Consider the following 27,955-nt stretch of genomic DNA (forward strand, 5'->3'; position numbering starts at 1 on the left):
GTGTGTGTGTGTGTGTGTGTGTGTGTGTGTGTGAGAGAGAGAGAGAGAGAGAGAGAGAGAGAGAGAGAGGAGCCTTCCCAATAATGTCTCAGAGAGGGAGATAAGAGTCCTTGCCTATATTTTTATGAGAGGGAGCTAGGTGAGGGAGAGCTAGTCTGTACTCGAAGAAAATCTAGGTTTAGCATTAGGGTAAATTTGGACTCACAAAGGAGCCTTATAAGGAGTTTGACTCTGTCTCATGTCCAAAATGGGTGTGTGGTAAAATTTTTGCAAATCAACTCACAACTTGGCGGAGATTTGACAGTTATAATCTAGTTTTCAAGCACTTTTTATTGATATATAGCATGCCATGAGATTCTTCATATTTTGAAAGATTTTATTTTTGATTCTCTTGCGATGTGACAACTCCGTTTAAAATCTAAAGAATAAAAAATAGTATATTTCAAAATATGAGGAATCTCGTGGCGTGTTATATATCAATAGAAAGAGTTTGAAAAGTAGATGCCAACTGTCAAATCTCCGCCAAGTTTAGAGTTGATTTCTAAAAAAATTATCCATGTCCGTTTTGGACATGAGAAAAGAAGTCAAACTCCTTATAAAGCCCTTTTGTGAGTCCAAATTTTCCCTTATATGTAGTCCGACTATCTCTAAATTTTAAATTTGGAGGTGAGAGAACCTTCAAAATTGAAGAGTAAAAGCCTTTAATTTTAGTTGCTTTACATCTTCTTTTTTTGATTAGGTAGTTCTCTTTTAAATTTTTGGAAAAAAAACATTTGAGCAGTCAAGCCAAGTGCTTTTTGACACTCGTGCATGGAGGGTTGGAAACCATCAGTGGCAATATGCAGATCCTCTGATATCTCATGCGTTATCTAACATTATCACATAACGTTAATTATGTTACAAAACAGCTCCCTCATGCTACCTCCGTCCCAAAATCGGGTCAAGGGTCCTTTGTTACGTATTTTTCAAGCATATTCTCTACAGGGTAAAAAATTTCCTCGACTTTCAACATCTACATGCGTTGCAATCGTGCACATCTGTAAACACATGGAAGTATGCGAGCGCTACTCATATGGATGACCTCTTGGCATCGTGGGCTTGCCTATGGGAAGCATTAAAGCAATGATCCATTCTAGAGGTTGGGCTTGCCAAGAAAGAGAGAGAGAGAGAGTACCTTTAATGGGTGCAAAGGATTAATAAAAGTGCAAGCCGCACATTGCGGCATCTCATTTTCCTTTCAACAACTCCCTTCACACACCTGTAAGCACATGGAAGAGTTTAGAGAGAGAGAGAGAGAGAGAGAGAGAGAGAGAGAGAATCCAGGGTTGGGGTCGAGTGCTTCTCCAACGTCCCCTGCACTGTGTGTGCGCGACAGTGTGTGTTCGTACATGAGTGTTCATTTTGTGTGTGTGTGTGTGTGAGAGAGAGAGAGAGAGAGATCCTCCCCGCTATATGTTTTGGAGAGGGAGATAAGAGTCCTTGCCTATATGTATGTTAGAGGGAGCTAGGTGTGGGAGAGCTTACAATGCTCGAAGAAAATCTATGTTTAGTGTAGTTCCACGACCTCTACATTTTCTAATTGAAGGTGAGAAAACCTACAAAATTGAAACAATTATAGTGTAAAAGGCTTCAATTTTAGTCAATTTACCTCTTCTTTTTCTCATAAGTAGGAGGTCTCTTAGATTTTTGAAAAAAAGCCATGCGAGCAATCAAGCATGGTGCTGTTGGACATTTGCGCATGTAGGCCTCGAAGTCGTCATTGGTAATAGGCAAATCCTCTTATATCTCTTGTGTCATATAACCATCACATAACTTTAATTATGATACAAAACAGCCCCCTCATGCTACCTCCATCCCAAAATTAAGTCAAGTGTATAGTCCTTTGTTACGGAACTTTACATCATATTCTCTGCAAGGTAAATAATTTTTTGAACACTCAATATCTCCATGTGTTGGATCTTGCAAATCTATGAATACAGGAAAGCATGCGAGCGCTACTCACATGGATGACCTCTTGGCATGGTGAGCTTGCCTATGGGAAGCATTGTTAGAGAAAGCCATGATCTATTGTAGAGGCTGGGCTTGTTGAGAGAGAGAGAGAGAGAGAGAGAGAGAGAGAGAGAGAGAGAGAGAGAGAGAGAGACGGCACCCTTAGTGGGTGCAGAGGATTAACGAAAGAGCGAGCCGCACGTTGTCGTAGCATGATTTCCTCTCAATCTCGTGCTTCGCCCACAGGTCCGCGTGTGTGTGGAGTAGAGAGATACACATGGGTTAACTTTGGGGGGAGAGAGAGAGAGAGAGAGAGAGAGAGAGAGAGAGAGAGAGAGATCCTTCCCGCTATATGTCTTAGATAGGGAGATAAGAGTACTTGCCTATATGTATGTTAGACAGGGATAGCTAGGCAGTGCTCAAAGAAAATCCAGGTTTAGTGTAGTCCCACGACCTTTAAATTTTGAATTTGAAGTTGAAAAAACCTACAAATTTGAAAGAAATTTAGTCTAAAAGGATTGAATTTTAGTCAATTTACCTCTTCTATTTTTCATAAGTAGGTCTGTTAGATTTTGGAAAAAACATTCGAGCAGTCAAGCCAGGTGCTGTTGGACACTTGCACAAGTAGGGTTGAAAGCTATCAGTGGCAATAGGCAAATCCTCTCATATCTCATGCATCATATAACATCATCACATAACTTTAATTAAGATACAAAACAAACCCCTAATACTACGTCCATCCGGAAATTGAGGCAAGCGTATACTAGCATATTCTCTGCAGGGTAAATAATTTCTTGAACATTCAATATCTCCACGCGTTGGATCGTGCACATTTGTGGAAGCATGCGAGCGTTACTCACATGGATGACGTTTTGGCATGGTGAGCTTGCCTATAGAAAACATTGTTAAAGAAATCCATGATCCATTGTAGAGGCTGATGTTGTCGAGAGAGAGAGAGAGAGAGAGAGAGAGAGAGAGAGAGAGAGAGAGAGAGAGAGTATACCATAATGGGTGTAGATGATTAGGAAAAGAGCAAGCCGCACGTTGTGGCATCACAATTTCTTCTCAATCTTGCCCTTCGCCCACAAGTGCGCGCGTGTGTGTGAAGAATTTAGAGAGATACATATCGGTTAATTTGGAGAGAGAGAGAGAGAGAGAGAGAGAGAGAGAGAAGAGAGAGATCCTTCTCGGTATATGTCTAAGAGGGAGATAAGAGTCCTTGCCTATATGTCTGTTAGAGGGAGCAACGTGAGGGAGAGCCAGACACTGCTCGAAGAAAATCTAGTTTTAGTGTAGTCTCACAACCTATAAATTGAAATATATTTAGTGTAAAGGGCTTAAATTTTAATCAATTTACCACTTACACTTTTTATAAGTAGGTCTATTAGAATTTTGGAAAAAAATACTTTAAGCAGTCAGGTTGGGTCCTATTGGACACTGACCCATGCAGGGCTGGAAGCTCGAAGTGGCAATAGGCAGATCCTTTGATATGTCATTCATCATATATCATCATCACATAACTGTAATTCTGATACAAAACAGTTTTCTCATGCTACCTTCGTCCTAAAATTGGGTCAAGTGAATAGTCCTTTGTCAAGGACTTTTCTAGCATATTCTCTGTAGGATAAAGAATTTCCTCAACATTCATCATCTCTACACATTGGATCGTGAACATCTATGAAGACACGGAAGCATGCAAGCGCTACTCACATGAATGACCTCTTGGCATGGTGATCTTAGCTATGGAAAGCATTCTGATTGAAATCCATGATCCATTTTAGAGGTTGGACTTGTCGATATATATATATATATATATATATATATATATATATATATATATATATATATATATATATATATAGAGAGAGAGAGAGAGAGAGAGAGAGAGAGAGAGATTTTATTATCGTCCTCGGAGGTCAAATATGACCTATGGGACGAATGCTACATGTGATTTAGTATGTATATGGTTGATGAGAGACTCTCAATGCTCCAAAATGTGGTGATGAGAGTCGCAATGGAGAGCCTACACCGTGGTTGAGAGAGGAAAGTGTGTAGGATTAAGTCATGGCTGAAAATGTGTGTGGAGCAAGTTCGGATGTGACCAAAACCTGAGCACTCTAGTAGTGTGTGGTACTCAGACACTCGAACTTGCAGGTGAGGATAATGAATTTCACTGTTCTTCATTGTCCAAAAGCCCTGCCTCGCATCGAAGGAAATGGGAGCTAAGCCGAATGGCTGTGATAGTTCGTATTTTTGACAAGGGGATAGACTCAAGCATGTAAGTGTATATGGTTTTCTCTCTTAGGGAAGAGCATAGTTTTGTGGTTGGGGGCAATATGGGTGGTGTAATGTATGAAGCGTGACCCATCGGATTTCTCCCAAGCCGTAATACATTGACGTTGTTGAAAAGCTTCACTCACTTGAGAGTCAATTGAAGCATCATGTAGCAAGTGTAATGCATCCCATCTCCAAAACCACTTCTTTATGTATTGCATCCATCCCGTGCTTGAGATCTTCCTTTCATGTGTCTTTTGAACTTTTTTTCTTGCTTCTCATGCAATTGTAGGATGTTGATGTGAGAGGTTTTGATGCATCTTTATAATGTACTCTACAACCCTTTCCATGTTCATAAGCTCTATTGGAAGATATCTCAACTTAAGAAGTAGGAGCATATATGCAGAGTGTTTGTGTCTTAATTTGAAGAAAGTTTGTAAGAAAAATGCATTTGGACATTTTCAAACTCTCTCCAAGTAGACTTTGAGATGTTCCCACTCCACACTTCAACTCCATAAAGAATGTGTCACCAATAAATCAAAAAGTTACTTCTTGAGAACCCAACACTTCAGGTTTTCCGCATTATGCTCTCAAACGTATAATATGATCTCTATTGCGCTTCCAAACGAGACATAGCACATTCATGCCACTTGTGATTGGATAGAACCTCAAGGTTAAGGTACTTAAAGCTCTGAACATCTGGAAGTGTCTCATTGCTTTACACAATGCATGGCTTCTCCTTATGGTTGTTTTCACAAGCATAACCTTTGTTTTGGAATATTCATTCAGAATCAGTCCATTATGCAAGCAAAAGTTCTCAATGATAACCATAAATTTTTGTGCATCTTTTAAAGTGTGTGATAGAAGCACTACATCATCCGCATACAACAAAAACATGATTATCGCATTACATATAGTGACCTCTTCAATGCTTTATTCTTGCATAAAGTCAAGTACCATTTGTTCCAATTAATCGATGCATAAACTAAAGAGAGTTGGTCACAACAAACATCCTTGTTTAACCCCAATTGTGCTTCCAAAAAGTTTCAATATTTCTCTTTTCATGCACAATTGATAAATCACCTTCTCATAATATGACAAACCGTAAGCATAAACTCACTTTGCACTTGGAGTTCTTTTATCCTTCTCCATAAATGAATCATGGAGACGCTTTATGACAAAACATTCTTCGGCACAAAAATAAATAGATTTCTTGAAAGCTTTCCATTTAGTTTCCAATGATTCTTCAATTTGAAGCTTTTTCCTTCATAACTTTTTCTCAACCATTTCCATGTACATTGGTGTCCGTTTGAAATTGATACATAGTGATAATTTCTCTTCCCTTTAGTTGAGATTGTCATACTTAGTTACTTCTCATGAAAGGGCAATACATAAGGGCCGATGGTGAGTTTTCGGGGTCCATACGTCAAATATAAAACTCTTTATGCGATACATGATGGCTTCTGAGAGTAGCATATAGTCAATTATACTATCCCCATGATGTTTCGTACATGTAAATCCATTGGTTCCAGTCCACAAAGATATACCATCGGCAATGAGCATGCCCGTGCTATTACATATGTGTAAAAGTAAATTTTCATACTGATTCGGCGCTTTCTCATCCATTGAAGGACGAACATACAAGTAAACTTTCTCTAACTCCCTTCAAAGGTATGACATATCAGATTGTGGAGTACCATGTTGCAATGTTTTTGTACAAGATAAATGAAAACAAAATTGTAAAGTCATGTATTCTTGAATTATACAAGAGTAAACAAGTAAATCACATATTAATTGATCGATACCCTTATCAATTGATAGACTTATTGATAAGTAAACATATCGATCGATTACTTGTAATTTAAAATGGCAAAAAAAATCGATCGATTATACTATCAATTGACATGGCATAGCTCTCCCCCTCTCTATATTGTCACTTACAGGAACATACACTCTCTACCTACTTATAGTCACACACTTTAGCTTGCGATTATACTCTTACTCTAGCTTTGAGTCACATATCCTCTCTCTAGTTACATGCAAGTGATTGATTAACTACAGTTTTAAAATGAAAAAAACACCGATCTATTATGCTATCGATCAATACTACATAGCTCTCTTCCTCTCTCTATTGTCACTTATAGATACACACTCTCTCTCGACCTACTTACAGTCTCACACTCTCTAGCTTGCGATCACACTCACTCTAGCTTCCAATCACATATCCTCTCTCTAATTATACGCAAGTGATTAATTACACTTTAAACTATAAAAATATAATTTTTAAAATGTTCTCGAACTACATGTACCTATATGCTTGTTTGATGTGTTTCTAGGGTAAGGTAAGAGTAAAATGCAATTTAGGGACAATAGGGTTTAGAGTGTAAACAACACTCACCAATGGGCATTGACGTGTAAGCCTCCTAGCCTTCTTTGGAGGTAGAAGAGAGCTAGCTCATTAACAACCAAGTAACACCAACTCACAATCCACTATCTATGTCTCTTGAAAGTAAATGTGTAAGTTGAAAACACTAGTAGACCCTAAAACATAATTTTGCGTAGATATCGAGGTAAGAAAGAAAGCTCAAATACAACCAAGTTACACCTAAATTCACGAATGACCTTCTCTTTACTAAAAGGTTAGAGCAAATGGCTCAAACACAACTAGTGAATTCTAAGTAAGATAACATACATGTTCACTTAGAGGTAAGAGTGTTTGCTCAAAAACCTTAACACTAGTCTTGTAAAAAATCAGCCACTTTTGTGGCTTTTGAGACTTTTGTAAAAAAATTATCAATACTATGTTAGTTATCTAAATAGAAAATCATTTCAGGGAATTATGACTAACACTCAATATGAGCTGATAAAAAATAGTATAGAGCTAATTGAAGGTTTAAAGGTGTCTTTCCATTGCCATCTTCTACAACTAATTTGTTCGGATGGACAAATATTTTCTATTTTTTCTTTTTTAAAGTAAATGAATTCATTGTTAAGCAAGCCCAAACTTCTTTGAAGAATCCCTCAATAGGTATGTGATAGATGTACCAAGCTTTTTTAACCCATATACAAAGACTACCAACACTTTTTACCTCTTTAATTTAAGTGTTGAAGTGGAGTTTTACGTAAAATTTATTAATTTTAGAAAATCAATTTTTTTATTTTTGAGATTTTCATGTAATCTGTGTATTTAGAAACCTTTTTCATATCTTGAACCCATAGCTAAGAAGTTTCATGAAATTTTGATGTCATATGCAAAGTTATGTTTCATTTACGAGAATCTTGATGTGAGCTATTTTTGTGGCTTCAGCCAGTTTTGTGGCTCATTACAAGTCTAGTGTTAATCCCTATTTTATGCCCTAATTACAAATAGAGTCTACTTGGAGGTAAGAGTGTCCTCTTATAACAACCAAGAGGTTTGTTTCTTGCGATGCACTTGCTAACTTGGAAGTAAGAACGAAGGTTCATATTAACCAAGAGAACTCTTCATTCCAAATCAATTTTGAAAGTAAAAGTAAGTGCTCAAACAACCAAAAGACCAATACTACATTGATATTCAAAAATGGTTCTCAATGGGTTAACTAAAATTCTACCATAATCGATAAATGTAGCCCCCATTTCTTATACTAACCCTCAAAACTTGAAACCTATATGACGTGTTGACCTCCAAACTTAACACATGACTCAAAAGCTTTAATTATTACTATGCAGGGGATTGGGAATGCCACACTAACGATAGCAACGGTAAATGTTATCCAATAACGTTACCTATTTTTAAGTAAAAATGATATGGAGCTAAAATTTTTGCTAAAGCTCATCTATTTTCAATATTTTATTTCTTCAAAAGGCAAACTAAAGTATTCTATGTTATTTAAGTAGCAAATTTGCGGTCTCTTTTTTAAGTCAATTTAATGAATTTTTAATAGCAAAACTCTATCACTGCTTGGATTAACCTTGCAGCTTCGAGAAATTTTAGTTTTAACCTTGTAGCTTTTTTGCTTTTCTTATCCTTTTTCATTTAAAGTTGAGTACTTGTTTCAAGTTTTGGCAAAGGAAGTTGCTTCACCTTATTTTGCGTATGTCTTTAACATTTCTAAATAAATAATGGTTTGTTTTATCTAGTTTTGTTTTGTACCAAGTATTTTGAACTTATGAAGGATATTAATCTTGCAGCTTAGAGAAGGTGAGCAATCTAAATCGGGTAAAATTGATAGTATTTATATCCATTTTATTCGATTGGGTTTGTTATCAATCGATTAAATAATCAATCAATATGTAAGAACAAATATGAGATTTTAAAAGACAGTGATGAGTCACCATATTATACCATTTAAATAAAATGACTAAATGTGTTTTACGGTCATTATTTGCACTTTGAACGTTTTGTGACTAGCGTACCATGCAACTTAGACCATAATAATGACCATACCTTATACGTAGCAATTATGTATCCACTAATAAGCTGGCAACATAATCTCAATCCTTGAACATGACTTTTGCAGGGAAAAATGAGCAAGTGTGAAAAATTCTCACTATTTGGTCATGGTAAGCCTCCAAAGTTGATGCACCATAGCATTTTACCCAAAATAGCATTTCTTGTAATGAATCGTATAACAAGAATGCTAACTATTTTTTTAGACCATATCATAAGTATTCTTATAAACTTCAACGAGTTAATGATCATACAATGCCGTTCTTTTAGTCTCACCAAATTTTTTGGGGAGGACAAGGAATAAGGTTCAAAAAAGTTGTATTTTTTCCATTCTGTCGACATCTCATCAAAGAGTATATAGCCATGCTTGTTGGTGTTGCTAAGTGCATGTTTTCTTAGGTCCCCATACATCTAAGTTACATTTGTAACTAGCCATGAGCACTTCAAAAAAAATTAAAAAAGGTTTCACCATTGATACTTTTGTGCATAATACAGAAGTACTAAAGTAGCAAACATGAAAAAACTTGGATCCAAGTTTTGATCTTTTCAATCTCTTAGATAATGCTCAGTTTATAGGTAACTTTGGAGATGATGACTAGATATGGATATAAGCTATATAGTTTGCATAGTTGGCCACTAAAATTAGCAATACTATGAAGATTAAAGCTGTTAATGTAGAATTTCTCTCATTCTTGGTGAATTGGATAAAGTCAACCATGGTTGTATAGTTTGCTATATGTCATATTGGATGTCCCAAAACTCAAGGAAGAATAGTTTTATGTTATCAAGTAAACATGTATAATCAACATTCTCTTTGGATTTTATTAAAGTCACTGAAAAAATCATGAAGTTTTAAGATTTGGTAAAAAATTTGGATTAAAAATTCTTGTATTTAGGTCATAACTTTCACAGTAACCAATAAATGTTTTCATGTGTTGTAGGTATAATTGTTTGAAAAAAGGCCACAAATAGCACACATTTTTTACACAGCTTATGTTGAGAAATGCTTTGCAAGAATAAGACACTAGTTTCGTAATGGGTCACAAAAGTGGCTAGAACCACTAAAGTGGTTGACGCCTAGAGTCTAGTATTTTAAGCATAACTTTTGCATATGGCATAAAAACATCACGAAACTTCTTGAGCATCTTGTTAGGATGTGTCTTAGACTCATAAAAATGTGATTTTTTTTTTGCTTTTTCAAAAAGAGCCTTTTTTGAGAAAAATTATAGTTTACTACTTAAGTTGGGCAAGTAGTAAATGTTGCAAGTCTTTATGAAATTGATATAGAAGTGTGATAAACTTATTATATACCTGTTGATGGACTCTTTTAAGTAGATGAGTCTGTTTTAGAAAAAAAATGGTCTACCATTGAGTCAGTTTATTAAACTATACGCATTTTACCAAATTAGTCCTTTAGATAGCAATGCAAAGACAACTTCAACCCTTGATCATTTTGTTCACATTTTTTATCAACTCATACTATGTGTTGGGCGTATTTCCCTGAGAGGGGTTTTTGTTTATATATCTTAATAGCTATTAAAATATTTTTTTACAAAACCCTATGAAAGCCACAAACGTGGCTATTTTTTTTTACAAGACTAGAGTTAAAGGTGGGATTAGTAGCCAAAAAAAAATAAATTAGCTCATAAGCTAACTTTATGGATATATAGCACTAAAAGTCTTGTTTTGAATCTCTACAAATAATACATGAAAAATGGTCACTTAACAGGACGTAAAAGTGTACGAGGACATGTAAGTGTCCAATTACCAACCTAGATAGTGTTAAAAGAATAGACATGTGGAAGAGTCCATTTCCATAACAAGGGGACTCAAATAGGTACTCTCTAAGTGTGAACATGCCTAAGCACAAATAGCTATGCTACAACATTTGTGGCAACAACTCTCTCAAAATTGGTGCCGTTGTTGTTGGTTTTGGAGGGAGAGGGGGTAAACCTAGAGAGACTTCTTTTCTTGCTTATAAGTGAACCATTAAACTAAGATTTTTGCTTTAGGTATCAATCTAAAGTCCTTTCCTTCTTTACCTTAAGCTACTACATTAGAGTTGTTTTTGGATCTTTTGCATTATAAAAGTATAATTTTTGTGTCTTTGATTTGAAGAACACAAATATTATCTTTGCTTACAATGTTATAGTTTGTTTTTCTTTTATTTCAACCCTATTAGGAGAAGGTAAGTAATAAAAAACTCTTACGAAAAACACATCAAAATCACCTTTTGGCTAAAAATAGCAAAATAGTACTTAAATTGTAGTCACTAAATTTTGGCCAAAGAACTAAAGTTATAATATTCATTTGTTTTTGAAAGGCCCTTTTATACTTTTATTTTTGAGAAAAGTAGAATTTGACTTCACAGAGAAAGAAAGTAATACATGGAATTCACATACAGGGGGTAAGTTATCTCGAATACATAGATTAAGAGACATAACCTCTTTTATTCTGAGTCTGTTGGATTGAAAAAACTGTTGGAGCTATATATGGTTCACTCTACTCAACTTGGTCTCACCTATATATTTGTATTTTGTCCTTAATACGAATCATTCTTTGCGAGCGTATATGGTGTGTCTCTTGTTTCCTCTCTCTCTCTCTCTTTCTCTCTACATCTCAACATGGTATTAAAGCGGTAACGATCACGCGTCGATTCAATTCATGGTGACAAAACAGTATGTGTATGCGATTCGCACGTAAGATTCAAAATTGCTACAAATTTTATTTTTTAAGCGTTGATTCTTGTTAACTGTGGTTGTTTTGTGTTAAGAAGAATATGATTAGTGTTTTGTGGTGTTTATTGCTAATCAATGTAATCGTTCATTACGTTTTCTTGTTGATGATACCCTGAACTTCATCTCAATTGTTGGGGGTCTTCTGCTCAAAAATTGAAGAAATGGGAAAAGCGCAATAGAGCATAGCGCATGGCACTTTTTATCCAAAACTTGTTCGTTTCCTCGAGCTCTTTGATTTGAGTTTTAGGTTTGCGTCAATCGGAGTTCGCAGTAGAAAGTTATGCTTTTTTACTGCAATTGAGCTTCACGCAATTTTCTTTACTCCTTCGTGAAGCGTCCGCGATCGTTTTTCTAATTTTGGCGTTAACTTTTTCGAGAAAATTTAGCTTTTTGCTATTAGTATTGTGGCCGTCAATCTTGCGTTTCACGTCACTTTATTTTGAGGACTCTTTTATTATTAACGTCTCCTTTATCCTACCTTTTTGGGTGACGTCTCTCACATCTTTGTACGTTCCTTGAGCATTCTTCTTGCGTTTATCGTTGACAGAACGCAGTCCTCATATTTCTATCCTTCTCAATTGCGGCCTTTACCATATATCGTGTGCAAATTCTGCGATCTTAACTTATACGTCTTCTCGCAACAAGATATGGCTATGACTATTGTCGTCAACAACTTTTCTTCTGGACAACGTTCTGTTCCTCCTTTCCAAGGCCAAGGATTTCCAGGTTGGAAAGCAAAGATGTTGTTAATTCTTGAAGGCGATGAACTCTCTGATGTTGTTCTTGGAAATCGTGTTTGTCCACCTCAGTCACTGCTCCTCGGAACGGTAATTTGTTTGAACTCTCTCTCAACGATGCTGTAGCGCCAAATGTTGTCACTGCTCCAGGTGATCATGATTGCAAAGTATGGCATCACCGTTTTGTTCATGCTTATTTCTCAAAACTCCTTGATCTTCAATGTCGTGATCTTGTTCAACGTCCATCTCCATATGGGAATTTGTGAATTTTGTGCTCTTGGGAAACACAATCGTAAACCCTTTCCTCTTTCAAATACAACTCATTCTCATGACATATTGGATCTTGTTCATACTGATATATGTGGACCTCTATCTTCTTCGAAATCACAATATCGCTACTTCATTACTTTCATTGATGATTTCTCAAGGTATACGACTATATTTCTACTTAGACAAAAATCTGAAGCCTTATCTGTTTTCCAACAATTCCACAAGGCTGCGGAACTTCAAACTGATCGTCGCCTTAAGAAGCTTTGTAGTGACAATAGAACTATGTTTCTCGAGAGTTTGTGAGTTACTTTGCTGACAGTGGAATTCATTAAGAACACACTATTCCATATTCGCCTCAACAGAACGGCGTTGCTGAACGAAAGAATCGTACTATTCTCAATGTTGTAAGATGTATGATGATTCATTCTGGCTCATCTCGTGTTTTCTGGGCTGAAGCTACTTTGAGAACAATATTTATTCAGAATCATCTTCCTACTACTGCACCCTCTGGTAAGATATCCATCACAGCATGGACATGTGACATTCCTTCTGTATCTCATTTTCGAACCTTTGGATGTATTGCTTATATTGATGTTCCCAAAGAAACACGAACAAAGCTTGATGCTCTTGGTCTTAAAGTTATTTTTATTGTATATTTTGACACTTCCAAAGGCTACAAATTCTATGACCCTTCCTCCAAGAAAGTAATTGTGAATCGTGATGCTACTTTTAACGAACAGCTTATGGGAGGCTCATGGTCCATGGATGATTCTGATGATACTAAATTATTGCTTCAGGCTTTTCCATTTCTTTCAGATGATGAAACTCTTTCTATAGAGCAACTTTTCTCTTCACAACCATCCATTCCGAATGTTGCCAATGATAAAATTTATATTTTTGTTGATCTGTCTATTGAGTTTGAACATGGCTCATGTCATGTTTATGATGACGATATTGTTGATAATGCTTTTTCTACTTCTGAAGATCCGGTCACTTATGATGAAGCTATCTCTTCACCACAAAAGGATCAATGGCAAGAGGCTATGGAAGCCGAGTACGATTCTCTTATCTCTAAAGGTACATGGATACTAACTGAATTACCTCTTGGTCGTACAGCTATTAAATGTAAGTGGGTGCATAAGACAAAAGTAAAAGCAGATGGATCTTTTGACAAGTTCAAAGCACGTTTAGTTGCAAAAGGTTACTCCCAAGTAGCTGGTGTTGATTATCAAGAGACTTTTTCACCAGTTCGCATTACAAGTGTTCGAGTTTTTCACGAGTTTTTCGCATTACAAGTGTTCGAGTTTTATTGGCATTTGTTGTTCAATTTGATTTAGAAGCTCATCAAATGGATGTGCGAACTGCTTTTCTTCATGGTGACTTGGAAGAGGAAATTTATATGGAACAACCAGAAGGGTTTGTTATTCCAGGTAAAGAAGACCTTGTTGCTCAACTCCATAAGGCACTATATGGTTTCAAACAAGCTTCGCGAGCGTGGTATACAAAATTTGATCTTTTTCTCACCTCTAAAGGATTCATCTCTTGCTCTTCAGACCCCAACTTATACATAAAACGCCAAGGGAACAGTTTTGTGATTCTTGCTCTTTGTGTGGATGATACCATCCTTGTTTCCAATTATTTGGGATTTCTTCAGCAAGTGAGAAAGTTATTGTCTTCTGTATTTGATATGGTGAATCTTGGAGAGATTCAGTCGTGTCTTGGCATTCAAGTCTAACGGAACCGTATAAAAGGTATTTTATTCCTTCGACAATCAAAATTTATTGCAGATATTGTTCAAAAATTTGGTATGGAATCTGTACATTCAGCCAATACACCTTGTCTTGCGAGCTCTATGAAGAACACTTCTGACAATGGTGGTCAACTTGTCACAAATCAACCTTATGCTAACTTGATTGGATGTCTTCAGTTTGTTGACATGAACACTCTTCCTGATATTCTGTTTAATGCTAATTATTTTGGACACCATCTTGCATGTTCTTCTTTTAAGCATTGGTCTGCTGCAAAGCTTGTATTGAAATACTTGAAAGGAACTACAGATTTTGGTTTAGTCTATCGACGACAACTCACATCGGATTCTATACAATCTCTTTCTCTTTTGGGTTACACAGATAAAAACTGGGAAAGCTCACATTTATCTATGCGATCTACTAGTGGAAATTGCTTCTTTATAAATGGTTGTTTTGTTTCTTGGACCAGCAAGAAACAACGTTGTGTTGCAGTTTCTACGACTGAGTCAGAATATCTTGCGGCGTCACTTGCTGGTCGTGAGTTGATTTGGCTTCGACAAATGCTGGTTGATATTGGTCACTCTCCTCTTTCTAGCACACCCTTGCGGTGTGACAACCAAAGTGCTATTAGTCTTGCAAAAGACTATGTTCAATATAATAAGTCAAAGCACATTGTTGTCCATTATCATTATGTCAGGTATGAAGTACGCAAAGAAACCATTATGGTTGAACACTGTCCAAGTGACCTGATGATTGCAGACATTTTGACCAAAGGCCTCAACGAGTCTCGTTTGATCCTCTTGTGCTCGGAGCTTGGAGTTGCTTCGGCCTCACTCTTTCTAGATTAGCTTCTGTGCTATTGTAATAGCTTTGTACATATGACATTATAATCTTTTAGGTACCATGCACTATGCACAGTCCACATTTGCACATTGTGATCTCTGAGTCATTTGAATATTTGTACATAGATGCACAATTCACTATCACATCATCGTCACTGGTTCATATTTTCACATTGTATAGGGGCTTGGGTTTTTCCCTTGAACTCCCCATGGGTTTTTTCATTCAAAGCTAGAGACCTTTATTTGAATGGGGGTATTGGAGCTATATATGGCTCACTCTAGTGAACTTGGTTTCACCTATATATTTGTATCTTGTCCTCAATATGAATCAGTGTTTGGGAGCGTATATGGTGTGTCTCTTGTCTCGTCTCTCTCTCTTTGTCTCTACATCTCAACAAAAACAAAGGCACAACTCTATACCGTTATTTAAAAAAATAGGTCGATCGCTTACAGCTCCAGCTTAGCTTTCAGATCATGTTAAGCTTTTGTTTGAGAAAAATCTCCACAATTCCTTTGGGTTTAAAGTGTTTAAAGATCTGAGAGGCTATGAAGGAGGCCTTGCTAGTGGCTTGGACTGCTTTGGCAGGGACCCTTATCTTTTCCATACATTGTTTGGCTCTTTGAGGACAACATAGAGCATCTGTAGCTGAAATGGTGCATTCCCTTTGAAGAGTCTAAAGAGATTTGAGCTGCCCATTCTCTACCAGATCCTTCCATTCTCTGATTTCAACCTTGAAGAGCTCATGAGCCTTACTGTTGACTCCGGCTTTAGGCTCTCATGCAAAGAATCCAAACCAAAAGGAATCTAGCAAAAAAAGGATAAATAGTTAGCTTTGGGATTTTTAATTTTACAAAAAAATAAGAGCTTAAAATTGTTTTTTGAGGGACTCTTTACAATGTTTGTCATTTCTCAGTCACAACCCTCCTATGTTACATGTAGTGTACTCTGCCAAAATTTTCATAACATTTTTCTCACAAAAACATGAGAAAACTCAGATTATGTGCACTTTTGGACCACTTATCCTTACAGTAGGGATTTAAAAAAATACTCATCATTTAGTGTAGTTGATTTTAGTATTGATTTTGTATACATTGACCTTTGCTTGTGAATTCCATAAGCTCCCCCAAAAACACTTATCACAATCTGGGGCTCGACATTTACACACATCCTTGAATATATAGCTTGTGTGTACATGTGAAATGGGGAGTGTGGGTCAAAACTAATAAAATTTGGACCACAAATGATAGAAAAGATACACAAAAACCTTGCATTGGATCTAAGTTTGTGAAAATATACAAAATGCTTTTTAGACCCATAAAAAGGCTTATTTATAAGGTGATATCTGGAGTTGGTAAAGTAGCACTAACACAAACCTTTGGTGTTCCAAAAATCACAGTCTTATGAGATTGTTGGGTTTATGTATAAAGGGGTGATTTTTGGAAGGCATCATATAGATAATACTGGTTGATTGGAACCATTGAAACTTCATAATAAGGTGCAAACTTGAGATGAAAGTTTGATATTGGTAAACTAGACTTCTTTGGGTTTATAAAGTCTAAAGGATGCCATATGTTTAGGAAAACTTTTCAACGCAATATAACCTAGGTGACATGTCAAAATTCCAAAATTGTGGTTCACAAAACTGATGAGTTTTGGAGTTCGACATACTCAGGTGTACTTTGAGAGTTGGGAGGCCTTTTAATGACTCTGCAGGGATTTTTTGATTAATTTGAGCTGACAGATTGTGAGATATTGGGTTGAAGCCATAGAAAATACTGAAATTGCCTCGGTGACGATACAGTTATTAAAGGGTGGTCAAATTGAGTATAAATTATTAGAAAAGAGAAAGAACATCGAAGTCTACAAAATAGTAAAGTAAACTTTTTCACAGTGGGTAGACTGAAACACTTAGTTTTTGACCTCCACATAGGGATTTTTTATAGTGATTGTGGGTAAATTCTATACAAAAAGTTTAATCCTTGTTGGATTATAATTAGTGGTCAAGGCTCAAGGCATCAATGAGTATAATGAGACTCCGAAGTATACACATTGTGATTTTCATTTTTGGAATGCTCACGTCGCAAGTCAGATGAAGTAAAATTTGATTATTACAAAAGCAAACATTCTTCTTGGATTCCATCAAACATCTATAAACATCTTCAAATAGGTCTTTCCACCACCTATTCAGGACACTCAATCAACATCCCAACCTATAGTTCCCAATCCTAGAGCTTATGTGGTCGTACATGCATAGTAGATGACCATACATATACATATCTTCTTTGGTTAACTCACATGATATGATACACATTTTTTTTAATGATCGACACTGAGTGGCATGCAATTCGTTGATACACGGTAGGTAGAACACTAAAGCTCTATGCTTTGCAAGAGAGCACAGAAGTATGCACATGGCCAAGTGATCTCAAAACTCGTGATTTGTAGGAGGCATGTTTGGACAAGTGGTCCAGTTGCATGGGATGGGTGACCATCTAGCACATGGCACATTTACTTTAGGCTAACCAAAAATGGCTTTGAAGGGTTGAAATGATAGTTGTAGTAGAGCCCTTCATTTTTGGCACTATCTTTGTGAAGGGTTTGATATACTCAGCTGAGTATGAATGGAATAAATAAATACCTCTAAGGATGCCTATTCAAGGAAAAGTATGAGAGGGAGGATTGCTTCTGAATTATCCATCTATTATACTTTCTCTATCAAGAAAATACTTCTTTCACCCTCTCCCTTGTGCTAAATTTTGTTTTTTGTTGCTATTTACCACTTGGATAGAAGCTCAATCCGATTACAAGTTCCGAATGCAACTCCACAAGAATAAGATTTTTCAAGCATGATAAGAATTGAGAAACTTTGAAGAATTGTGTTAATTGTGGGATAATTAGAAGAATTGAGAGAATTGGGGGCTACCAAAACTGGTAAAAAGTGAGAAATTGGGAGTTTGAGAAAAGTGTAATTATACTGAAATAGAGAAAAACAAGACTCTGATAAGTTGCAAATTGAATGGTTTTTCCCTTTCCAAAATGTGTTTTGTTCCCACTTTCTTCTTTGTTTTAAAAGGTTTTGGGTTTTTGCGTTTGATTTTCTTTTCAAGGAAATGGAATGCGTTGTCATGTGACTCTTATTCCCTACGTTGTGTACTGATTAAATCTTTGGCATATGCTTTTTGCCCATAATAAACTAACTAGTTTGCATTCCTCTTGGATTTTCTGACTTTGACCAGCTCTTATGATATGCTCTCAAGCTAGAGGGGTTGAGTTTATTTAAAATTTACACGGATTTTCACTTCAAGGCTGTAATCTATGTATACTTCCTACCTTTGCTCTTGTATAATAGAAGTTAAGATTTTCCTACATATTCTTTGCTTCAGTGAGTATCAGATCCCCCAAGTTCATAAGAAGGACCACCTTTAGCAATTGGTTTTGAGAAAATTTGGCTCTATATTATAATCCTAGTGATGATCTAGCTTCAAGCCTTTCTTCTGTTGCGCAAAAGGGATCCTTGTCACTCTAATACCACTTACCCTTTAACCTTCTCCATTGACAAGTACTTCGTTTCCAACAATGAATTATGTTGGTGCTTGTGTCATAATAACTGAAATTGATTCCTTTTATTTCATTGAGGAAAATTTGGGGTCTCAATCAATGTCATCAACCCCCTTCATTGAAGGAAATTTGGGGTCTCAAAAGGGTCCTCTATGGAGATCATCAACCCCCTTCAAAATTTCTAGTCCAATAAAATTTTTACAACCAAGCTCCAAAACTTGTGGGGTGTAAAGATCTTAACTGTAAAGTTCAAAAGCTATTTGATAAGATATGGGTACATAAGGAATGCTATTCTTGGTCTAAACAAGACATTTCATGTAGAATTTTTCACTTTTACACCCTATCTGCCCATATATTGTCTGATAGCTCACAGAAAGTAGAACTTAACCTGAAAAATGTGGAATTTTTGGAGCTTGTTCATATAATTTTTACTAGATGCCCAATATTGGAGGGGATTTGATGACATTGATCTCTCTGGAGGGTCCTTTTGAGACTTGATTTTTTTCCTAATGGAGTGTTCAATGATTTACTTTCTATCCTAATGTCTTGTTTGGTTTCTTACTTGAATAAGCACCTCTCTACATTTTCTATTGTATTTTGATGATCCACATGGATGTATTCAAATTTTGAAATTGATCGTGCGAGGGTTCTTTACCTATTTCTCATCTATGTCACCTATGTGCCAATTGAGAAACAACAGTTGTCATCTTGGCTACATACCTAACTTACTTTTAAATTTGATGTATAAGTGTTTATTCCATATCCTTTGATATTTGGAATATATCTTGCTAGGTGAAATTAATTGTAGCTACCACTTATTGAGCATTTGGTTGTGATACATTATTTCATGGAATCATTTTGAACTAATGTTTTACTTTGTGATCAACTACATAGATTCCATGAAATAATGTTTTTGAACTAATGTTTTACTTTGTGATCAACTACATAGATAAAGCATGGATATCTATTTACCAACTTTACTCAGAGAAGCTTATCATTGTTGAGTTGTCTAAACACATTTAAGCTCAAAACATACTATATAAAATTGAATCTATATAAGGCCTTCTTGAACCTTTTATGATGTTGTCAGAGAATAGAAAATCTCTATTCCTTTGCAGATAAGGCCTTAAAAATCATTGGGTGGGGTGGCACTGATGTGCCTAAATCTTTAGTAAAATCGTCTTTTAGGAATTATAACAACAGAGTTTTTTAACATTGAGAAGTTTCCTTGGCCCACTTTGCTATAATTTTGGCTCATTTTCTAGTAATAAAATGAACGCTAGCAACATTCCCATGAGGGAAAGTTATATGGTCATAATCTCGTTCAACCATGCTTCCATAAGTATAAATGCATCCCTAGAGTTCGGAAAGTAAAAATAATCTTACCTACTCCTACCAATCCCTTTATTGGGTCATGCTTATATATTTCATTTGGCATAAGGCTAGCAGGCTTCCTAACTCCACATAAAAGGACCATAATATTTACTTTTCATTAGGTAATTGAGTAGAGGTATTTTATTCCTTGATCTTGGTGAAAGCATGTATTGGCAGCGTAACCGTGAAACGTTTCCCCCTAGGCTAAAGCCTCACTGCGAAATCTGACGAAAACGCCAATATTGTGTATGTATAGATAAAATAAGGTGTTCATAACGCAGTGTATATGTGCACACATTTTTTCCTAATGATAAACCTTCATAAAGATATATGATATAGTTGTACATAAATTTTAGCTACAATTCAGCAGGGCTCTCCGAGTCTCTTGTCACTATGATGAGAGAGAGAGAGAGAGAGAGAGAGAGAGAGAGAGAGAGAGAGAAGAAGAAGAAGAAGAAGAAGAATAAGAAGAAGAGAAGGAGGAGATATGATAGACACAAGAAATACTTCCGTTAATCATTTGACAAGTGTATAGATGACTGCATGTGATGTGTGCACAGAAGAGAACGAGCAAGGAAGAAAAAGACCAAGAATGGTAGCTAAGTAGAGATACATGCAATGTTAACCTTGAAATAGCATACACATAATAAATAGATAACTTTTTTATGGGAAATTTCTCTAAGGAGAATTTGTTTTTACGTGTTTTACTCCAAGAATTTGATGTACAAGGTAAAACATTTCGGTCATTTCACAAGTTTCGCGTTTTAGGCCTGCTAAAATGTGTTTTGCGGTTACATTGTGTTTTGGTGGTACCATTTACAAAAAGTCTAGATTGGTGAAAGTTTACAAAAAATTCTAATTTTGGTGGGAATTTTATAGTTTTAGAGTTTTCTTTTGAAAGGCTTTCCATTGATATATAACATACTAGTTTATTTTACATGTAGAACATGAAAATGGGGTTTTGAAAGTGTTGGCAAAGGATTGTCCAAGAGATCATCTTTTGGTACCACCAATACATACTTTTATTTGGTTTTTCTCTCTGTATTTATAAGGCACACACGATGAAACGATTCTTGAACAATTTTGTATCTCAAAACTTAGTATCCAAGTCATGTTTGGATGCATTTAGTTCTAGATTCCAATCCTAATCTCATTTACCCAATATTAGCCAATGCTCCTTATTTCCCCTTCAATTAATCCATCCCTTTGCTTGTTATTTGAAACGAGTCCTTGTGTGGGAATAGTACTCCATGAGATATATCTATAGAGATCTCAGGCTCCCCCATCCGACACTCCTACCCCATTCAATTGAATTTTAAAGTGTGCATTTTGTGTCAATTTTGCATACTTTTCCACTCCAAATTAATTTCACTGAAAGTATTCAATCACTACATTTTTTGCCCTCATTGCAACCTTCATTTTAAGCTACATAGTTTTGCAAATTGTCTTCGTTAAGGTCCTATTAGAAGCTCTAATCAACACTTAAAATTAGGTGTGTGTGTGTGTGAGCTTCAGGGGGAATCCCACAGGTGATAAGATCTACATTTTAATTTTTGGGAGTCCATAACAAGAAAAGACACAAGGGCTTGTTGGTTAGTGTGTTGACCCTATTTTTGGGGAGAGACGTGGTCTTGAACTAGAATTGGGCAATCCAAATGGGCATGTTGATGCAAAGTTGGCATTCGATTCAAATGTTTTGGAGGCGAGCAGGTTGGCAAGAGGAAGGTCTCATGCTAAGAGCTTTTGGCCACCACCCAGACTTGCGTTGACTACAGGATCAAATGCTTTTGCCTCTGACTGACCATGGTTACCCCTGTCTACTTGAAGATCTACCCAATTGTCCGTCCCTAGCAAGCTTCACTTCCCACACATTTGCCTTGTATTGAATAGTCCAAAAAGGCCCAAAAGTCCCTTTTCCTTCTTAAGGGCCCTTTCCTACAGCAAAGGCACACCTTTTATCACGTTTGGCACTTGGTGCTACCCTTGTCAAGGGTTTACTCCCACAATAGAGAGAGCAAAAATAAGTTCTAGCTTGGAGAGACCTCAAAAGAACAAAAAGGTCCAGGTTCAGAAGGACACATAGCTTCATACAAGCTAGTCAAGGCTTCAACAAGCATCTTCAAAAGGAGGCATTCGAGAGCATCACAAGTAAGCATCAAAGGTAGTTCAAAAAGGTCTCTTCAATCAAGCCTCAAAGACTCAAGGCAAGCCCAAAGGCAAAAAACAAAAGAAAGAAAAGCTTCAAATAATCTTTCTCTCTAAAAACCTTGTAATTCAAAGCTACATTCTTATATCCCAAGGCACAATTTTTTGCAATGTATGTAGTTGCTCTCATTTACAGGGACGATCTAATTATATCTAGCTCTGAGAAGACAGACATTTCTCTTAAAGATTTTGCAAGTGGTAAGACTGCTTTGTCTTACCCATATCTTTTTTTTTGACACACCAGAGGGCCCAAAGGGGGAGGTGCTTATCCCATCCAAATATTAGCCATGTTACATGGTTGAGCAAGGGCCGTGTACTATCGGGCAAGAGCCACGCGCAAACATCACCATGGCCACCTAATTGATGCACCACGTGCTGGGAACGAGGGAGAGAACTCGTAGAAACTATTTAGGAACCTTCTCCTCGGGTGACCCACTCAGGAGGAGGAAGCATTTGAGTGTCCAAGGGCAAGATAACTAGCAAGGTGAAGACCAAGTGAGCACAAGGTGTCCCTCTAGAGTGTGACCCAACGGGGCATTTGAACCCACAACCTGTAGGTTCAGAGGCCATATTCAAGCTAACTCCAACAAGAAGCATTGATATGCAAGAGAGATCCTGGGGTTCTATGCTAAATTGATAAACAATTGTCTCAAGAAGCACCGTACTTGAGCACCAGAATGCCAAGTATGTTGGCTACAGATCACCAAGGCACATGCACGTTGTCGTGCCATGGCACGTTCATAATGTGAAATTAAAGTATCTACCTCACTCTTAATGTTTATGATGTGTGTGACCAAATGCTATTATGTACAGAGTGTGATATATGCGAAAATAGATGCCACAGTTGCAGCTCTGTATATACCTTGCGGGGACAGCGAGGCCCTCGACGTGGCACCATGGAATGCTTTTATACAGAAATATATCCTTAATTTTCTTTGGGAATGCACAAATGTCAAGTGTTTCGAAGTGGCCGCTCGTTTTGGCTAGAAAGTTCAATGCGGGCAATCTCGACCAAAAATAGCAGGTTTCGTGCGTTGGTGTAAAAGACGTGTCCAAAGTTCTTACCAAGTGGGAAAATGAGGTTCAACATGAAATTTAAGCCCATTGGGATTTTCCCACAATTTTAGGGATTATTCCCAACGCGTTTGGGCTTTTTACAGACAAAAAGTGACATTTTTGGGCTAAAAATGGTCAAAAATAGCCTTAAAAATGCCCAAAATAGCTCAAAATGCCACATCAACGATGCTGGCGTTGTTGCTCAAGTTGTGTGGGAATTTTTGGAGCCAAGAATGAGCTCATTTGGGCACATGAGCAAGGAGATACAACCATTTCTCTATAGGGTGCTAGTGCAGTCCCGTGCTGCTTCCACTACATGGTTGAGGCTGTGAGGCCTGCAATTAGGGTTTCCGCTCCTCAAATAACTACTTGGGCTTCTCCAATGAAGTATTGAAGCTTCCATGAAATGGTCACAACGAAGGATCGAAGCGTAAATTTAGGGTTTTTAACAGGTCGAATGAGCATTGCATCTGTGCAATTGGGAGCGAGGCTACACCTATTCCAAAGAAAAATGGTTCTTTACGCTTTATTCAGGATATGCAACCTGTAAATAAGGTGACAATCAGAAATGTGGGTATAGGGCCAATTGTCGATGAGTTTGCAAAGGCATTTGCAAGAGGGGCAATATATTCTATGGGAGATTTGTACTCAGGGTATGATCAGTTCCAACTAGCAATGGAAAGCAGGGACCTGACTACCATGAGGACACCCTTGGGTTTAGTAAGGATGTGCACCTTACCTCAGGGGGTAACTAATTCAGTTGCACATATGATGAATGGTATGAACAAAGTCCTACGTGACTTTATACCGCAAACTACAATGCCTTTCCTTGATGATGTGCCAATCAAAGAATGTGATGTAAGTGATAAATATGTGGCTCTAGATTTGAGGGGGTGCCGAAGGTATGTGGCAAACCATATCAATGATTGTGATAACATCTTGTCAAGGTTGGAAGAGGTGAACCTTACCTTGTCTGGCCAAAAGTCAGTGTTTGGTGTAAATGAAGTTCTTATTGCGGGACATGTGTGCGGGCCATATGGTAGAAGGCCTTGTTCTGCAAAGATTGATGTAATCCACAGAATGAAAGAGAAATGTATAAATGTCACTGAGGTTAGAAGCTTCTTGGGTGCATGCGTGTTTTATGTTATCTGGATTCCGCATTATGAACATGTAGCAGAACCTTTGTATCAACTTTTGAGAAAGAACGAAAAGTTTCAATGGGAAGAAGTGCATACACATACACGAAAAGTTTCAAGTGTTTCGAAGTGGCACGCTCGTTTTGCCTAGAAAGTTCAATGCGGGCAATCTCGGCCAAAAATAGCAGGTTTCGTGCGCTGGCGTAAAAGACGTGTCTAAAGTGCTTACCAAGTGGGAAAATGAGGTTCAACATGAAATTTAAGCCCATTGGGATTTTCCCACAATTTTAGGGATTTTTTCCGAGCTCGTTTGGGCTTTTTACGGACAAAAAGTGACATTTTTGGGCTAAAAATGGCAAAAAATAGCCTTATAAATTCCCAAAATAGCTCAAAATGCCACATCAACGACACTGGCATTGTTGCTCAAGTTGTGTGGGAATTTTTGGAGCCAAGAATGAGCTCATTTGGGCACATGAGCAAGGAGATACAGCCATTCCTCTACAGGGTGCTAGTGCAGTCCTGTGCTGCTTCCACTACATTGTTGAGGCTGTGAGGCCTCCAATTACGGGTTCCCCTCCTCAAATAACTACTTGGGCTTCTCCAATGAAGTACTGAAGCTTCTATGAAATGGTCACAACGAAGAATCGAAGCGTAAATGTGAGGTTTTTAACAGGTCGAATGAGCACTGCATCTGTGCAATTGGGAGCGAGGCTACACCTAATCTTCAGACACACAAAATTTTTGAGTTAGTATTGGTTCTTTTTCAAAGAGGAGCTTTCATGGCTGGAGTTTTTTCCTTTTTTAGTGTGTTTTTGGCTTCAAATCGTCTACGCCTTGCTTGATTTTGCTACGAATCCTCACAGTGAGAGGCCCGACGCTTTCCTAGCCCAGAGTTCATGGGACAATGCAAACAAGTACAAAGAGTTAGCCACACTTAATGAAGAACATGCATGAGGATATTAGGGAGATGAAGAAAATCAGTAATGAAATAAGTATACAACTTTGGGTCCATTATAAGAGCTTGACCACCTTACATGCCATACTAGCATAGGGGGAAGCCTTTAGGGCAAGGTGGGCTCGCAACTTAGCAATGCCACCTTAGATACCTCTTCATCGATGACCCTCCCATGAAGACATCCAGATGGTGATTGGTGCCTAAGGATGAGATATAAACATAATAGGAGAGAGTTATGTAGTCTCGTGATGCACATTAGCTTACGCAATTCTTGAAACTATAAAAAGTGAAGTGGACAACGCAATGTTTACTCAAAAATATTTTGTAGTGGTGCATGCACTTAGTATGGTGCTTATTTATTTATCAATCGCAATTAGTGTGTGTGATATATGTTTCCATGGTTCCTTAATAGAAATTTAGTGTGTGATGGACAATTTTATCTTAATATTTTTGTACCATGAGATTAGGCACGTTGGAGTATTGGTTTCAAAACCTCAATATTACCTCTTGTCACTCATTATTCTGGTTTTCTTGTGTATTGTGTGACCAAATGCTAAGCCCAATAAAGGATTCTATGCATGTGTAGACATGAAACTCACAACAAAATTAGGTTTCCCCCTTGGCACGTCTTGAAGGATGGTGGTTTCGAACATGGAAATCGTGTTTCTCTCTTTGCTATTCTTCTCTCTCTTCATACATTGAGAATGCATGCTGATTTGTGAATGATTTTCTTAGGCTTTTGTTGAAGTGCTTAATCTATTATTCTTGTTGCGTAAGCGATTCTCCAACATTTTCTTGTGTATATATTCAATGTAGAGTTGCTTGAGTAGTAATTTGACTCTAGGAATTGAAGAATGTGCATTTGTAGGCTTGATCTTGAGGTTGCATCACCTATGTCAAGTTAGGATTGAAACAATTGTCATCTCTTGGAAGCTACAGTTGTGTAGGTTGCATGGGTAGGTAGTCTTTGGGTCACTTATCTTGGATTGAGAGGATATGGGTGGTTTCGTATGCAATCTATGTTACAAGTGTGGATACCCTCCACTTTTTAAAAGTGAAGGGATGTAAAAAACTTTCACTATGCATGGAAGCTAGAGTAATGGCCTCCAAAAAGCTGAAGATGCTATGAAGGGTACAACCATAGTTGTCACAAAACCCATTTCTTGAACATAAGTTCTTGGGGAAAACATTTTGCTTTTGAAAATCAGATTTCTTTGTAAACCATATTATTTTCTTATGTGCTTCCCACCTAGTGCCTATTCTATTTGAAATTTTAAGTTTTATATAAGCCATGAAGTCTCCCACGCCTACTTAGTTCATGTCTTAAGGCTTACATTACTCTTACAATGTGCATTGTTAGTTAGAATCTGTATATATACATATATGCCAATTTTTTTGTTGAAGTTTCTCAAGAACCTCTAGGATGGCATTTCAGACTTCGTGATTCTAGTAGTAATTACGACCAAACATTCTAAAACCTCTAAAATCCGTTTCAAAGATTTTCCTTTCAAAACTTCATGGCTTCTTGCCAAGGCTAGTTTGGGTAGCATTTATTAGATGTTCAGGAGTGGTTGTGCCCTCAAAGTTAAAGCCATTGCACTTGGAATGAGTTGGCCACTGTGACGACTATTCAAGGGTGGAGACTTAGAGTCAGATGTTAGATCAAATTGAGTAGCAGGTGAAAGCATGTTAACGTGTCGTGCTTTTTGTGCTAGTTAACATAGGCCAACAAGCACATCTTGTAAGCATAACACATGGATAGGACAGTCATGTTTTTTCAGGTGTGTGGGCCACTATCATGAACTATACAAAGTGTAATACTTGGACTTCGAAGAAAATGAATCATAATATTTTTAAACTCTCTAATAGTTAAGCTCAATCGTTGCGTTGAGGTAGTGTAGTCATGAAGCATGGACGGAAGAACAGCGCAGGGGTCAAAGGTCAGAGAGAGGGAGGAAAGAGATTGCGAGCTGCAAGCAGGTCTGTAGTCAGAAGCCAGCAGCCAGCCCGAGTGGAGGATAGCTCACCATTGGAGCCAGCCATCTTGACAGTACTCCATCGAGAAGGAAGTCGAGGGGCAAATGTTCTGTTGCTTCTTCTCCTCCCTTCAAAAGATTGAATGCTTCTAATTCCCAAGGATCCCCAATGTCAAAGTACATACATGCAGGGAAGGGGAAGGAGGACTCAGGTACTCTCTCTCTCTCTCTCTCTCTCTCTCTTCAATGAGGGGGCCACATTTGGAAGTTATAGATCAAGCAAATCATAACAAATTTCTCCAGCATGCCCCGATTGGTAATTTGTTAGTGAATCCTCTCACCCATGAGAAAATTGTGCTGCTAAGCATATGCTGCAATCAACACAGAGGACTATGCATTCACCTTATATGCTTGTTTTTGCCGCAGCCCCTGGTTGCAATCTAGTTGTGGATTCTCTCACACTGATCAGGTGCTTGTGCATTGACTTAGGCATTCAAGGTGCATGCTTAGATAATTGCATCTAGGAAGAGCCCGTGCAATTTCCTATGTAGAAATTACTTGACAGCCCTATTCTAGTGGGGTTTTGTAAGGTTTTGATCTTATAATCTTGTGTGGTGTGCAGGTCGATGGAAAGCTCCCAAGATGAACATCCCACTGCAGGAAAAGT

General features: G+C 37.4%; 1 protein-coding gene across 4 annotated transcripts in view; it reads left to right on the forward strand.

Annotated features, from left to right (window-relative positions):
* LOC147435956 (truncated transcription factor CAULIFLOWER A-like) overlaps positions 1-27,955 on the forward strand; it is a 196,510-nt gene that overhangs the window by 74,333 nt on the left and 94,222 nt on the right. Inside the window, exon 8 of one of the 4 annotated variants that reach the window (XM_086488859.1) lies at positions 8,763-8,805. The exons of 2 other annotated variants lie outside the window; for them this stretch is intronic. In XM_086488859.1, the coding sequence (XP_086344985.1) occupies positions 8,763-8,772 (10 nt within the window). In that variant the 3' untranslated portion in view covers positions 8,773-8,805. Of the gene's footprint in view, positions 1-8,762; positions 8,806-13,421; positions 13,518-27,955 lie in introns of those variants that run through there. One more of the 4 variants, XM_086488857.1, reaches the window with a different exon arrangement.

The sequence above is a fragment of the Adiantum capillus-veneris genome, chromosome 18 (assembly GCF_014529385.1).
Source record: "Adiantum capillus-veneris isolate H3 chromosome 18, ASM1452938v2, whole genome shotgun sequence".
Classification (NCBI taxonomy): Eukaryota; Viridiplantae; Streptophyta; class Polypodiopsida; order Polypodiales; family Pteridaceae; genus Adiantum; species Adiantum capillus-veneris.